This window comes from Taudactylus pleione, unplaced genomic scaffold (assembly GCF_031769625.1).
Source record: "Taudactylus pleione unplaced genomic scaffold, aTauple2 ptg000114l, whole genome shotgun sequence".
NCBI classification, from domain to species: Eukaryota; Metazoa; Chordata; class Amphibia; order Anura; family Myobatrachidae; genus Taudactylus; species Taudactylus pleione.
This window is the reverse complement of record NW_028284516.1, coordinates 19,577,686-19,593,777: the sequence shown is the minus strand read 5'-3', so window position 1 is coordinate 19,593,777 and position 16,092 is coordinate 19,577,686. Positions and strand designations below refer to the sequence as shown.

Here is a 16,092-nt window from a genome sequence, read left to right as displayed (position 1 = left end):
TACGCTACAATTATCGGGGCGATCTGCCGATATCAGGCGGATCGCCCCGATAATTGTAGCGTGTATGGCCAGCATTAGTGGCCTGTTGTTGGACTGTTTGGTCATAGTTGGTGCTTCAGATAGTTTGGAGGGGTACTAGGGATCATTTTTTACTTTGGACAAGTCTAGGAGGAAAATTAATGTTGTCATTTCCTGCTTTGGCCCCTATTCAATTTGAGGCAAAAAGTCCAAACTTTTCACTTGCTGAACTTTTCGCCTCCTTCGCCTGTTTTCCAGACGTAAAAGTATCGCGTGCCTGCCCGCTATTCCCGGTATTCAATTCCAAAGTAGGCGAAATCGGGAACAGGCGAAACGTGGATCGGCGAAAAAATACGTGAATTTTCGAGAAATAATTGTAGGACCCCCCTAAAAATGTCCAGACCTGGAGGATCACTATGGGTACCCCCGTTTTGCATAAAAGCGGCTTTGAAGAACGTGATGCAGAAGAGCATTTAGACGTTTTTTTGGGGAAAAATAACTATGCCCAGCAAATTTGGGGTACTTGAAAATGGGTGCAAGCATATTTTTAAGTCCCTTAAATGATTTTTTGAAATTCTGCAAAAATGCACCTGCCGCTACTCGTGTAATGAAGAAAACACCTGCCACATATAAGGGAACCCCTCTGGACTCCATTCCGCTAATTTAGAAGTGTGTTCCCTATTTTTTTTTTTAAACCCCAAAATTTTAATTAATTTTTTGGGGTGTCCCTATTTTTTTTTTTACTTTTTTTTTTTTTACACAGATTATTTATAGAGAGCATTCCTAGGGGTGCAGGCAATTTTTGTAAGCCTGCACCCCTAAACCCCAATTCTGCACTTTTTTTCGCCTGCTAAAGGCAAACGAAAAATTATCTCCGTTTTTTTTACATTGACTTTTTGCACAGGCGAAAAGTCAATGAAATTGAATACAGGGATAATGGAAATAGGCGAAAATGACGTCATCGGCGATAAATTATCGCCAATTCCGACATTTCGCCTCAAATTGAATACGGCCCTTTATTTTAAACGGTAGTGGAATGGTGATTAGGCATCCTTTGTTGAAATTGAAGTGTACTGTTTTATAGACCTGAGCTTGGCTAGGTCACATGGGTGGCAGGCACTACAAGATAACAGAACTGTGTGCTGCAAGAGGTCATTGTGGGGAACTTACTCTTTAATTAAATTCAGTCATAAGCTACAGTATTGTGTCAGTGTCTTTATTTTATTATCATAGAGTTTAAGGGGTTTTATTATTTGTTAATTGATAATAAACCAGTGGACGCCTTAATGACTGTCACTGCGCTAATCTGTCAATAAAGATATTTTATCTTAATCTTTTATTAAAAAAAAAAAAAAACCATTAAAATGTATTTATGTATGTTACCTATTGTACTGTAGGTAAAGAATAAAAAGGCAATGTTTGGGATGGATTAGAAAAGAAAGAAAGAAATTGTTTGAATAGGTTGCAGTTCTTCCTGTATTTATTAGTGTGTAAATTGTAAACTGACTATTTTAGGGCAAGATGCCTATACATTAAATGTTAGTATGTTTTGTTTAAATAGCTTTTTATATACTTTTTTTTTAATGTAAGCAGGCTACAAGTAAAAAACTTAGCGGGTATGTCCAGTAAATATAAATCATTATGTATTTACATTTCTACCAAACAAAAGGCAATACAAAAGAAAATTTCAGCTTTTTAAAACATAGACAAGAGATAATTACCTAGGAAACAAATGAGGGAGTGGCGCTCGTTAAATAGCGGCTGTAGGAGGAGAGTGTTAAACTCCTCAAAGATAGTATATAACTGAAACAAAGTAACAGCGCTAATGGATAGAGAGATATTTTAAATAAATGTATATCATATACACATGGCTTGGTCAAAATGAACACAATTTAATAGGAACGTATAAAAACATGAATAAAAAAGCTAAAATGTACAATATTGCAATAGAGATTGGCCCCACAACACTATAATGAGTCACTGAGACCAGTGTCAAGTGAATAGCCGGTGAAAGTCCCAGTAAGAGGAGTACATTACCAAGTGGGTACTGTAGCAGGAGGTCCTTGCATACAAAGTAAGTACTTTAACTTGGATAAGCTGTTGCCATATAGCGGTTGACTCCAAATTCCTGGTCCGGAAAATTGAATAAGTGTCCTCCAAGTGCTCTGGTATGTGGGGGTCCGTATGAAGGCTCAACGCGTTTCCGTGCGGAAGTATCCCTCACCTTCATCAGGAGCAAGTGTGTGTGAGAGCCACAAAGGCATTGTTATTTAAACTGTTCTAATTGCAAAATTGGTTAAAGATGCACAAAATCAGATGACCAATTGACCAAGCCATGTCAAAAACATTATTTACTTTTGCTTATATATAACAATATTGTCTAATAAAATGAAGGCAATCATATAAGGGATCACACTGTTGAGATAAGATACAGAAACAAATGTTCTTACAATATAAATTAAAAGCATATTGCTGTGTGTTTATTCTCAGGATGCAGTCACATGATCGGCTTCCCGATCATGTGATCCGCAGTCTCTTGAGCACTCATTATAGGTCAACTAGCAACATGTGACTTAGAGTGTGAATAAGAGGATGTATATGGTAGACCACAATGAATGGGTTTAACTGCTTTCTTTTCACGTTAGCGATCACATGACCAATCCTCATATAGAGTGAGTGGACATAGTACAACTATAGGAATATACAATTCACATTAAAAATCATAAATAAACATAAGAGGATAATGGTGAAATATAAGTGAAATATATTCACTGACTTGTGTAAATATTGATGTTAATACTATTGTATAGATCGAGGAATATGTACAGTGAATAGAAGTTGGAACAGAAAAAAGTACATATCGCTAAAGATTTAAAACAAAAAATAGGGAATAATGATAATAAAATAGAAAGTGTTAATAAAACATACCATATATACTAAAAACTTGTAAGTGACCAATCACGCTGGTAGTTTAAAGAGTATAATTCATACTATTGGTAACCCTATGTTCATATCCGATGTAGGATTAAACATCGATACATCCGATGTCCAGAATAGAACCACTGTATATATAATTAACACTTGATAAAACAATAAGTATAAAGAGTATATATGAGAAATGTGTAAAAGGTTGCATACACATAGGTGTGTAAACAGATGCACATACATATTAGAAAAAATTATATATCTCTTATTCAACATATAATACTCAAAATGCAAAAACAAAATAAATTAAAACCAAAATCACAAGGATATTGATGTTGTGATTAGTAGGTCACATAATAAATAATTATAATTATTGTAATTATAGTCCTATCAGAAAGGCAAAGAAGAGAGTTTGCCGGAGAGAGCTCGTGTAACCCAATATTAAATAGACTAGTGCTAACCAAAAATGTAACAAATCTCTGTGGATAAGACATGCTATTTGTAGCATATTATAAAGGTGATGGGGAAACCTATCTACCTTATATTGTCTACAAATCAAACTTATCACATGATGGTGTTCAATTCCACAGATTCGTTCAAACCATCTGGATATAGGGTGTTTAACTGAAAAATCCAATAGACCTCCTGGCGACATAGGGTACGGTACCTATCTCCCCCACGTATTGATTGGGGGATATGTTCTATAGCAGTAATTTGCAGGCTATTGCTATCTCCATTGTGAACCTGAGAGAAATGTCTCAGTACACTGTGGTTGACTAAACGATTAGTGATGTTACGGCGATGTTCCATAAATCTTGTCTTAATTGCTCTGGTGGTTCGGCCAACGTATTTAAGGCCGCATCCACAAGTAAGTAAATAGATAACAAATATAGTGTCACAGTTAATAAACTGGTTGATGGCATGTGATTCACTTTGATGGCACAAGTTAACAGAAATGGTACGTCTTGGAATATAGGTGCATAAAGTGCACCTGTTCTTACCGCACCTAAAAAAGCCAGGTGGTCTGTTGGGTAACCACTGTTCTTTTTTGGGGTCTGTAGGGTTGGTATTAAGAGACTTGACTGTCTTTAGGTGACTTGGTGCGAGTATGTTGCGCAGAGATTTGTTCTTTCTGTATATAATGCGTGGTTTCTTAGGTATTATTTCTCTTAAAACATTATCGCAACACAATATTTTGTAATTCCTTGTGACAATGTTTCTTAATTCTTCATGTTTAGACGTATACTTGCAAATAAAAGCTAAATCTCTATCAAAAGCAGGTTCCTTTATGTCTCTTATCTTAGGTCGTAATAAATCAGCTCTATTAATTTTCTGAGCCTCTGTATAAGCTTTTTGAAGGATGGTTTCCGGATACCCCCTAGATCTAAAAACATCCAACATTTTTATAGCTTGTTCCTTAAATATATCGTCACGGGAACAGTTTCTACGTAATCTTGTTAATTGTCCTAATGGGATATTAGTTTTCCATGGTTTATGATGTGCACTCTGGAAATTAAGGTAAGACTGGGTATTTACTGGTTTTATATAGTTAGATGTATGAATAGAATTCTCTATAATCTCGAGGGTCACATCCAGGAAGTCAATGCGCTTCCTGTCATATGTGTGGGTGAAGAAAAGATTGAAAGAATTAGAATTGAGAGAAGAGACAAAGGATTGTGCCGAAGTGTGATCCCCATCCGAAATAATAAAAAGATCGTCTATGTAATGGCCAAAGAAGACCAGAGACGCGCCACAGTCATAGCCCCAAACATGGAGGTCCTCAAATTCCCCCATGTATAAGTTGGCATAGCTTGGCGCGAATCTGGTCCCCATGGCCGTCCCATGACTTGAAGGAAAAAAGTGTCGGAAAATAAAAAATAATTGTGTGAAAGAATGAAGGAAATGGAAGATATAAGAAAAGACTTTTGTCCCTGAGTGAGGCTCCCATCTCTGAAAAGACATGCAGCAATTTTTTCTACTCCTAATTGGTGTGGAATATTAGTATATAAGGACTGGACATCCAATGTTAAAAAAGCATATGATTCCTTCCAAATGATATTCTGAATACGTTGTAGAAAATGAGTAGTGTCTTTGAGATGGGACCTCAAAGGAACCTGCTTTTGATAGAGATTTGGCTTTTATTTGCAAGTATACGTCTAAACATGAAGAAATAAGAAACATCGTCACAAGGAATTAAAAAATATTGTGTTGTGATAATGTTTAAGAGAAATAATACCTGAGAAACCACGCATTATATACAGAAAGAACAAATCTCTGCGCAACATACTCGTACCAAGTCACCTAAAGACAGTCAAGTCTCTTAAAACCAACCCAAAAAAAGAACATTGGTTACCCAACAGACCACCTGGCTTTTTTAGGTGCGGTAAGAACAGGTGCACTTTATGCACCTATATTCCAAGACGTACCATTTCTGTTAACTTGTGCCATCAAAGTGAATCACATACCATCAACCAGTTTATTAACTGTGACACTATGTTTGTTATCTATTTACTTACTTGTGGATGCGGCCTTAAATACGTTGGCCGAACCACCAGAGCAATTAAGACAAGATTTATGGAACATCGCCGTAACATCACTAATCGTTTAGTCAACCACAGTGTACCGAGACATTTCTCTCAGGTTCACAATGGAGATAGCAATAGCCTGCAAATTACTGCTATAGAACATATCCCCCAATCAATACGTGGGGGAGATAGGTACCGTACCCTATGTCGCCAGGAGGTCTATTGGATTTTTCAGTTAAACACCCTATATCCAGATGGTTTGAATGAATCTGTGGAATTGAACACCATCATGTGATAAGTTTGATTTGTAGACAATATAAGGTAGATAGGTTCCCCATCACCTTTATAATATGCTACAAATAGCATGTCTTATCCACAGAGATTTGTTACATTTTTGGTTAGCACTAGTTTATTTAATATTGGGTTACACTAGCTCTCCCCGGCAAACTCTCTTCTTTGCCTTTCTGATAGGACTATAATTACAATAATTATAATTATTTATTATGTGACCTACTAATCACAACATCAATATCCTTGTGATTTTGGTTTTAATGTATTTTGTTTTTGCATTTTGAGTACTATATGTTGAATAAGAGACATATAATTTTTTCTAATATGTATGTGCATCTGTTTACACACCTATGTGTATGCAACCTTTTACACATTTCTCATATATACTCTTTATACTTATTGTTTTATCAAGTGTTAATTATATATACAGTGGTTCTATTCTGGACATCGGATGTATCGATGTTTAATCCTACATCGGATATGAACATAGGGTTACCAATAGTATGAATTATACTCTTTAAACTACCAGCGTGATTGGTCAATTACAAGTTTTTAGTATATATGGTATGTTTTATTAACACTTTCTATTTTATTATCATTATTCCCTATTTTTTGTTTTAAATCTTTAGCGATATGTACTTTTTTCTGTTCCAACTTCTATTCACTGTACATATTCCTTGATCTATACAATAGTATTAACATCAATATTTACACAAGTCAGTGAATATATTTCACTTATATTTCACCATTATCCTCTTATGTTTATGTATGATTTTTAATGTGAATTGTATATTCCTATAGTTGTACTATGTCCACTCACTCTATATGAGGATTGGTCATGTGATCGCTAACGTGAAAAGAAAGCAGTTAAACCCATTCATTGTGGTCTACCATATACATCCTCTTATTCACACTCTAAGTCACATGTTGCTAGTTGACCTATAATGAGTGCTCAAGAGACTGCGGATCACATGATTGGGAAGCCGATCATGTGACTGCATCCTGAGAATAAACACACAGCAATATGCTTTTAATTTATATGGTAAGAACATTCGTTTCTGTATCTTATCTCAACAGTGTGGTCCCTTATATGATTGCCTTCATTTTATTAGACAATATTGTTATATATAAGCAAAAGTACATAATCTTTTTCACATGGCTTGGTCAATTGGTCATCTGATTTTGTGCATCTGTAACCAATTTTGCAATTAGAACAGTTTAAATAACAATGCCTTTGTGGCTCACACACACACTCACTCCTGACAAAGGTGCGGGATACTTCCGCACGGAAACGCGTTGAGCCTTCATACGGACCCCCACATACCAGAGCACTTGGAGGACACTTATTCAATTTTCCGGACCAGGAATTTGGAGTCAACCGCTATATGGCAACAGCTTATCCAAGTTAAAGTACTTACTTTGTATGCAAGGACCTCCTGCTACAGTACCCACTTGGTAATGTACTCCTCTTACCGGCTATTCACTTGACACTGGGCTCAGTGACTCATTATAGTGTTGTGGGGCCAATCCCTATTGCAATATTGCACATTTTAGCTTTTTTATTCATGTTTTTATACGTTCCTATTAAATTGTGTTCATTTTGACCAAGCCATGTGTATATGATATACATTTATTTACAATATCTCTCTATCCATTAGCGCTGTTACTTTGTTTCAGTTAAGAGATAATTACCTGATGGTTTAAAGACAACAGTGTGGTATTAATAGTGTTACAGGTCTACTATGAAAACAATAAACAAACTATACACTGTAAGCAGCATAACAAATGTATGTTTCCACATTAAGGGGCCTACTCATCATCACTAAATGTATAAACAATAAACTGAAATATCTGCACTAATGAATAATTAGGAGAATTGATACAAGCAAATCACCACCAAGACAAGAATATGAAGAATATAAACAATTTCATATAATAAGTAAATAAATTGACCGGTCAAAATAGCAACAAACATAATACAATCACATACAATAGTTAATCACCTACAGTAATTGATAATAGACTTATATCGATCAAACGTTTAGAGGATTACTAATTAATCCCAGATTGATCTCATGCTATTGCATGTTGAAGTTATAATTAGCAAAAGTCTAAATAAAATTAGACAGATCTGAAAAAATCGCTGGAGGAGGTGGATCATAAATTGTAGAAAATATATATATATATATATATATATATATATATAAAAAAAATATATTTTTAAACAACATAAATGTTATTCCATAGTGTCCGCATCTATGTAATCTTAGAAAATCCTCAATCTCACCCGGTAAGATCAGCTGTGTATTAAGAATCAAGGGTAACCTGTATCCTCGCTTAAATAGGTATGTCACATTCACAACTCACAATCTTGTTCACGCAAATAAATAGCTGAGAGCATTCCAGGAGGCTCCAGAGAGACGGGATGGAAGCGGCTCCTTACTATTCAGTGTAACAGTGTCAGTCCGGCCGCGTCTCAATCCTGCCTCAACTCCTGATAGCCGGCTGTTGTCCAGCGGGACCACGAATCTCACATGCCGCTGAGGGGATGACAGGATCAAATAGTAGATGCCGATAGACACTTCAGATGGGTCCAAAGATAAGTTCCTGACGCGTTTCGCTTCGTAAATCTGGGGCGTTTTCACTCTTTTTCACTCTATTAAGGTAATGGGCCATTTAAGGTAAACAAAGGGTTTGCCTGCGAGAACAAACCCCATCTTCAGGTAGCACCTGTTCTCGGAGCCCCACTACTTCCTATGGGAAGAATTTCCGGGGATGCGAAGAGGGATCTGAGTGAATCCCTCCGCCGTCTCCTCACTGCCTCCCCAGCAGCTTTGCGCATGCGTGACCTCAGGTCACACTTGCGCAGAAGCCAGTGTCGGGGAAAGGTAAGTAACACTGCTGCTTCTGTAGCAGTGTTATTAATTGACACTGGAGCAATGCTAAATTGCTCCTGTGATAAGTATCCGGCGAGATGGATACTTAATCATACGGCCCCCGATGATGAATAGACCCCATAATAGCTTATCACATCCAAGATTCAGTCTAAAAGTTACTCGTAACACCTACAGTAACCTTTATTATTCAGGGAACCAAATCTAATGTGCTTACCGATATAAAAAATATTGCAGTTGCTAAAAACCACTTCACTGACTTTTATTTAAACTAACAAGCAAGTTACATAGATTTGACGTAGCATTATACTATTCATAATGCCCTAAAATACATTCAAAGTCGAAAGGCTGAGTGAACTGACTGCTATTCTTCAATTGAGTTAATAGCTTTTTTTTGGCATGTTTTACACAAGGATATAGCATTCAGAGAACTTTCTTGAGTGGTATATTTAGAACTTTACCTACACCAAAACAGTTCAGTCTCTGACAAAGTGACACCTACTGTACTATCAAAATGAATACAATTGAATTTAAGGACAATAAAAAAAGAATGATAAAAATAAGTCTTATAAGTGTATTTCATAAGTTATTACTGCTATATAATTAACTCATCAGTGTCCACATTAATCACAGGTAATCACTTCCTATTCTGGGCTACTGTACATTCACTGAAGTGTTATCAAATGAGAAGAAATTATAGGATTAAAAATACATATTTTCTAGCACAAAATGAATGGAATCTAAAATTTGGCATTTTGCAACCACAGCAAGCTTGCCACAACACATACAGTACTTGCCAACTCGCCCTGATTATTGTCATGGAGACTCCCTGAGACAGTATCAATCTCCCTGATTGCACTTTACCCCCATTATGTAGCTGTTATATACTTGTAAAAAAATAAATGCATTCAAAAGGGATCATCAGTGCCATTTCCCTGCTTTGGTTATACGGTACGATGATGTATCATTGCGTTTTCATCAAGTAGATCGTACGGAGCAACAATTGCCATTTTGGGGCACGTCTACTACGATGTCGGGGAATGTCCCATAATAGCTGCATTTTTAGCTGAATGTATTTAGATGTTATAATGTAACAGACAAAAATAAAAGTGCAACAACTTTATTTTATACTTTTCTCATGTAAATAACACATAAATAAAATCTAACTTTTGTTATAGAGATAGATGAACGAAGAACTTAATTTTGACATAACACCAGGTCATCTTAAAACACACACATTCCGAAGCATATATCCTAACCCACTGTACCAGGCTCCTTCCTCTCTATTTACCCCATCTGTGTCGCCCCTGTCTGTCTGCCCCTCCGCTTTAGAAGGTAAGTTCTCACGAGTAGGGCCCTCTTCCCTCATGTGCTTCTCCTTCCCCTACTTATACTATCATTTACTCCAAACAGCAACTTATGGTGCATACACACGGTCAGATCAGACAACGATCAGATATCGTTATCGTACATCCAGCACATACTCCATTCCCCCAACTACAATAACGACCCTCGATAAACGATCAAGGGTCCCTATAGTAACCAGGCTAACCTAGTCGATATCGACCAGGTTGGCCTGTATGCACAGGCGATGGACGATATCGACCATCTGAGCCCGAACATCTTTTGGTTGTTTGAGGGGGCAAAAAAAGGTTGAATTAAATGATCAAACTATATCGTTATTGTTTAAATCGACCAAGAAATCTGACCTTGTGTACGCACCATAACACTTGACGCCCAGTTGCTTATTTCTGTGTTATGCAGCAATGTTTATAAACCATGTCCGTGTCTTGCATTGTTTTGTACTGTTAATAACTGATTTTCTTGTGTGCTCATGTATTATGTACAGGCGCGGCGGAACCTTTGACCTTTGCGGTGCCATATATATATATATATATATATATATATATATATATATATATAAAGGATAATAATGATAATTTATTATTATTATTATCCTTTATTTATATGGCGCCACAAGTGTTCCACAGCGCCTTACATAGTACATAGAACTGATAAGTGAACAAGAAACAAGTAACGTATAGTACATTACAGTGCAGGACAAGGACACGATTTATATACATTGTTGCAATAGCGATTAAAGAACTCACAATAAGCAGCCGGGATTTGGCAGTCACGTGTTAGGTGCCCTTATGGGGAGTAAAGAGTAGAAGAAAATGTGAAGAGAAGCACATGAGGGAAGAGGTCCCTGCTCGTGAGAGCTTACATTCTAAAGGGGAGGGGCAGACAGACAGGCGTGACACAGAAGGAGAAGATATGGAGGAAAGAGCATGAAGTGGGTTAGTATGAGAGCTGGAAGACCTTGATGAAGTAGTGGGTCTTGAGAGCCCGTTTGAAGATTTGTTGAGAGGTGGAGAGTCTGATAGGGAGAGTGAGAGCATTCCAAAGGTAGGGAGCAGCACGGGCAAAATCTTGGATGCGGGAGTGGGAGGAAGTAATCAGTTGGCAAGAGATTATTATTATAATTATTATTATGTTTGAATTGTTATTATTGTCAACCCCTCTTGGATACAGTGGGTAGCACCTGGCCACAATGTGTGACCTCTAGTAGACTTGTCTACCTTTCTGGATGTTCAGGAGAGCACACGAGATTTGGAAGTCTCCTGGACAATCCAGGAGAGTAGTCCAGTATGATATATACTGTATCTAATGAACATGGTTTTAATGGTTTTAGTTGTTTTATGTCCTCCATTTTATATATATATATATATATATATATATATATATATGTAACCTGTTCACATAATATATATATAGATTTCTGATAATATTACAACTAGAGATGAGTGGGTTCGGAACCCAGCCGATCTCAAACCGAGGCAAAACCACACAGACGAAATCTCGCGGCTTGCGAGCTTTCGTCTCTATGTATATAAGTGACGTCTCTATGTATATAAGGGACCACCTGGCAGCCGCCATTTCGCTCCGGCTGTGGAGACTGAACAGAGAGGGTGGGTAGTATACAGAGCCGGGCTGGGGGGCAGAGTGCCATCTGCCCCCCCCGGGCCGTTATGATTTCAGTGATATGGGGCCGCCAGTTGCCTTATGTTCGATGCACGTCTGGCACATGGGAGACATGCAGGGAATGCTCCCCGCCCACTCAGTTTGTGTTAAAAGGATAATCAGTGCAGCCATCATTGAAGCCCTTATAACAAACTAAGCAGCCTGGGAACGTCCTCTGCATGTCTCCCGGCCATTTGCAGACTGCCTGTAGAACTCAGCGGTAGTTTCGGGCCATTGTAGTATTTTATTTTTCTTAAACATGCGCCCTCACTGCCCTGGCCAGCGCTGATTGGGAGCCGGCCCTCAGCGATGACAACTAGAGAGAGAGAGCTGGAGGGAGGCCCCGCCTCCAGTCCTCACTCTCCTCAGCTCTGCCTCTGACTGTGGCTGGCTGGGCATAACAGAGTCCAACCAAGCCAGCCTGACACACCACACCCGCGGCCGCCACCCCCCTCCACCCCCAAGGCCGCGACCCCCTCCCCCGCTCCTATGGAAAAGTGAGGCAGCGCTACCTCTTCTTGATCCCAGCAGCAGCCAGCAGCCGCAGCAGGGAGATGGAGACTAAGCAGGGGCTGCTCAGGAAACAGCTGTCAGCGTGTGCGGTGCAGGAGCAGGAGAGCGTGTGCGGGACAAGGCATGTCGTCTACTGGAACACCAGCAATCCCAGGTCAGTGCTCCCATTCCCCAAGTCCAGTGCCTCCCCATCTCACCGGCCCTCACCTAGTGTCTTCCCCTAGTCCAGCCCAGTGTCACTTATCTATAACTGATCCCCCAAATGCCAGTTTATCCCACCTAACCAGCCCAGTGTTGCCCCCCCTTCACAACCAGTCAACTGCTCCCATCTCACCTTGAACCCCCAGCAATTACAGTCACAGTGGCCGGGATGTACTAAAGGGAAAATGCGGTAAAAACACAATTTTCTGGGTTTTACCGCATTTTCCGTATGTACAATCACCTGGCGTTACCCTATAGAAGCCTATTGGCTTCTACCACATCGCGCTGATAGCATGCCCCGTGGCTGGCGCGTCACTCTGTGCATGCGCAGATGAACTCCCGGGTCATAAACCCGGAAGTCCGCGGCAAAAAGTGGCTCTCAAAGGACAGCTCTTATTGGGAGAACTATTCTTTGCGGTACGGATGGCATATGTTAGTACATATGCGATCAGTAGGGATGCGGTGACTGGCAGTAAGTAGCACCACTGTTAGTACATCCCGGCCAGTGTCCCCCCTTCTCTAGCCTAGTGTCCCCCCATCGCACTGTCCCACAACCAGCCCAGTGTCACCCTCATATCGCTTCATATCAATCTCCTTTATTGGAGATCTTCCTCAAGGACCCTAAATAATAAATATATAATGGAGATTCAAATGTTGGCATTAAGATGACCTATTGTTTGCTGATATTGCACGGTGAGACTACTTTACAGGTTGATTTTTGTTTATTTTTTTTTTGAGAAAGCCAGGGCCACTTGCTTGTGTTGCCCCCCAGGCTGAAAGTTGCCAGCCAGCCCCTGGTAGTGTAGGCCTGGGAGAGGTAGTACTACTTACCTGTGCTGGTGCTGTGCTGTCTGCTGTGTCCTGGGCTGGTGCACTGCTGATCCATCTGGTGCTGTCACTGCTGTGCTGTCTGCTGTGTCCAACTGGGCAAGTGCTGTTGCTGATCCATCTAGGCTGGTGCTGTGCTGTCTGCTGTGTCCATCTGGGCTGGTGCTGTTGCAGATCCATCTAGGCTGGTGCTGTGCTGTCTGCTGCATTCATCTGGGCTGGTGCTGATCCATCTGGGCTGGTGCTGTGCTGTCTGCTACGTCCATCTGGGCCCAAGTTCTGTACCCAGAAAAAAAAAAAATATATATTGTCTTTTATTTTTATTCTGTGTGTGCCTGTTAAGGTGCGTACACACTGGGCCTGATTCAGACCCGGTTGCAAGCGCTGAGCACTCACAACCGGGTCGATGGTAGCCCAGAGCGCATGTGCACGACGTACCAAAGGGGGGCGTGCTGTCAATGTTGAGTGACAGCACGCCCCCTTTGTTGGGCAGGCCGGTGGGGTGGCTGCCCGGACGGAGGTGTTCCCATGTGAACGCCTACCGTTTGGAAACGGCCCACTGACATCACAAGTGATGTCAGTGGAGAGATTCCGGCTGTTAGAGCCGAAATCTCTCTGGGGCTTGCGGCCACGAGACCCTACCACAAGGGTCTCGTCGCAAGCCCGATGGTCGCGATGGTCTTGACCATCGCGACCATCTTCCTGGCCGCTCGCTATAGCTGTGGGTGGTCACCCACAGCTATGCGAGCGGCCAGGAGGCCGTTCTAAAAAAAAAAAAAGACCGGCCCTGATTCAAAGTGAGCGCTCTGTCAGAGCGTCCGGCTCTGAATCAGGGCCACTGGGCGATAAAGTGGACAACTGAACGATAATATCGTTATCGTTCACTATATCATCCATTTTTTACACCAAAACGATGAACAATAACGATTATGGGCCTGATTCAGAGCTCCTCGTAAGCGGCCGCTCGTTCGTTCCGAGCGAAGTTTGCCCAACTGCGCATGCATACGGATCGTTATACGCATGCGCAAACCAGTCAGTGCGGCCGAAAATCGTTTGTTCGCTAAATAGCGAATGCCTGCTATTTTGAGTGACAGGAGGAGGCGTATGTGGGTGGTAACATGGGAAGGTGCTTGAAAACGGGGAGTGGAGATCCGAACGCAGGCGTGCTTAAAGGTCAAAACGGGCGTTTTATGGGTGTGCATAATTAAAACAGCAGCGTCATTGACCAAGTCACTGGGTTATTTTATAGTCAGAACTGCTCGCAAGATTGCGGTAGTAAAAACCAACCACAAGAATAGCGAGCAGTTCATACGCTGGTCGATGTACTCGATTAATCTAATAAATAGCGGACATGACGTAGGATGCGAGCGGCCAGGGGGCGTAGTTTTCCAAAAAACGGCCGCAAGTTTTGTTCGCTCGTTCAGACCTAGAGGCGTGAACAGACCGCAAAGAGCGAACGGTTCATTTGAATAGCCACCCCTTTTTCCTGAACGAACGACCGCAAATAGCGTCCGGCTCTGAATGAGGTCCTATGTGCGTTCCCACGGGTGGTATGTCATTGTCGTTCATCGGGCAAACATGCAGGGGAATGGGGGACAGAGCCGGGTGCTGAACGATATCGTTAATTATATCGTTCAGCGGGTGTGCTCAATGTCACGAACGACATTGAGCACACCCTGCCAGGGACACACTAGACGATGTCGCTCAGGGAGCATATCGTCTAGTGTGTATGCTCCTTTAGGCTTAGCCGCACAAGATACAGCCACGCAACCTAGTGCTGCCCGACTCCAGTTGTCATCAATCTGTGCTCTGGGCCCAAGTTCTGGACCAAAAAAATAGTGTCTTTTGTCAATTTATTTTCTGTGTTAGTGTCTTTTGTCTATTTATTTTCTGTGTGTGTGTGCGTGTTAGGTTTAGCTGCACAAGATACAGCCAGCAACGCAAGTTGCAACCTAGTGCTGCCCGACTCCAGTCGTCATCAATCTGTGCTCAGGGCCCAAGTTCTGGACCCGGAAAAAAAAAAGTGTCTTTTGTATATTTTTTTTCTATGTGCGCACGACTGCACGTGTGTGAATTTTGTAACCACACCTTGGCTACACTATTGGTGCTTGTGACACTGCTTCAAGACCGCAGAAAATATGGAGGGCTGTCACATGACAGGAGAGCAAGACCAAGAACGACATGTTTTAGCTGCCGCCAGCAGTCATCATGATAATGCAAGTCCGTCAACTTCCTTGTCCTCTATGAAGGCCCATGCCCCAGGGCTTAAGTCACGCCATGGACATGGTGTAGCTACTTTACTGTAGTAAAGTAAAAATCGAAAATCAAGTTGCCTTTAGATAAACAAAAAATTGGCAATATGCCATTCACTACCAGAAGTGGCATGCAAAGGATAAGGCCTTGGCCTTTATTTATGTTGACTGTTGGTTCTGATAACCCTTCTGCTTGTAGTAGTAGTGGTGGTGGTACCATTAAAGTGTGTCCGCGGTTGCCATGTGTGAGCCAGACCTAAATATTAGTGTACTGTAGGATCCTCCAAGTTCCAACATTTGTGTGCCCTTCCCCTGTAAATGCGGGGAAGGGCAGTCAACATCTTGCAGACTTAATCAGTGAAATTGCTTTTGTGGAATTGCGCATGGAGGAGGATATTTTGGTAGTTGAAGGCACTAAGGATGATGAGGATGTTGATGATGAAGATGTTGGTGATGAGGATGTTGATGCCGAGGATGTCCTCTGTGTAAGTAAGGCAACAGCCGTTGCCCATGGATTGAAAAAGCCCATTGTTGTCATGCCGGGGCAAAAGACAAAGAAATCCACTTCTCACGTGTGGAATCATTTCCATCCCAATCCGGACAACAGTTGTCACCACTGCC

The 16,092-nt window shown here is 40.9% G+C and overlaps 2 protein-coding genes across 6 annotated transcripts in view; both read right to left on the bottom strand.

Annotated features, from left to right (window-relative positions):
• Positions 1–16,092, bottom strand: part of LOC148524991 (uncharacterized) — a 465,228-nt gene that overhangs the window by 286,245 nt on the left and 162,891 nt on the right. The window lies entirely within an intron of this gene.
• Positions 1–16,092, bottom strand: part of LOC148524992 (uncharacterized) — a 51,048-nt gene that overhangs the window by 21,173 nt on the left and 13,783 nt on the right. The window contains 2 exon segments of the mRNA XM_088471346.1: positions 3,950–4,789; positions 12,525–12,565. Of these exon segments, the coding sequence (XP_088327472.1) occupies positions 3,950–4,789; positions 12,525–12,565 (881 nt within the window).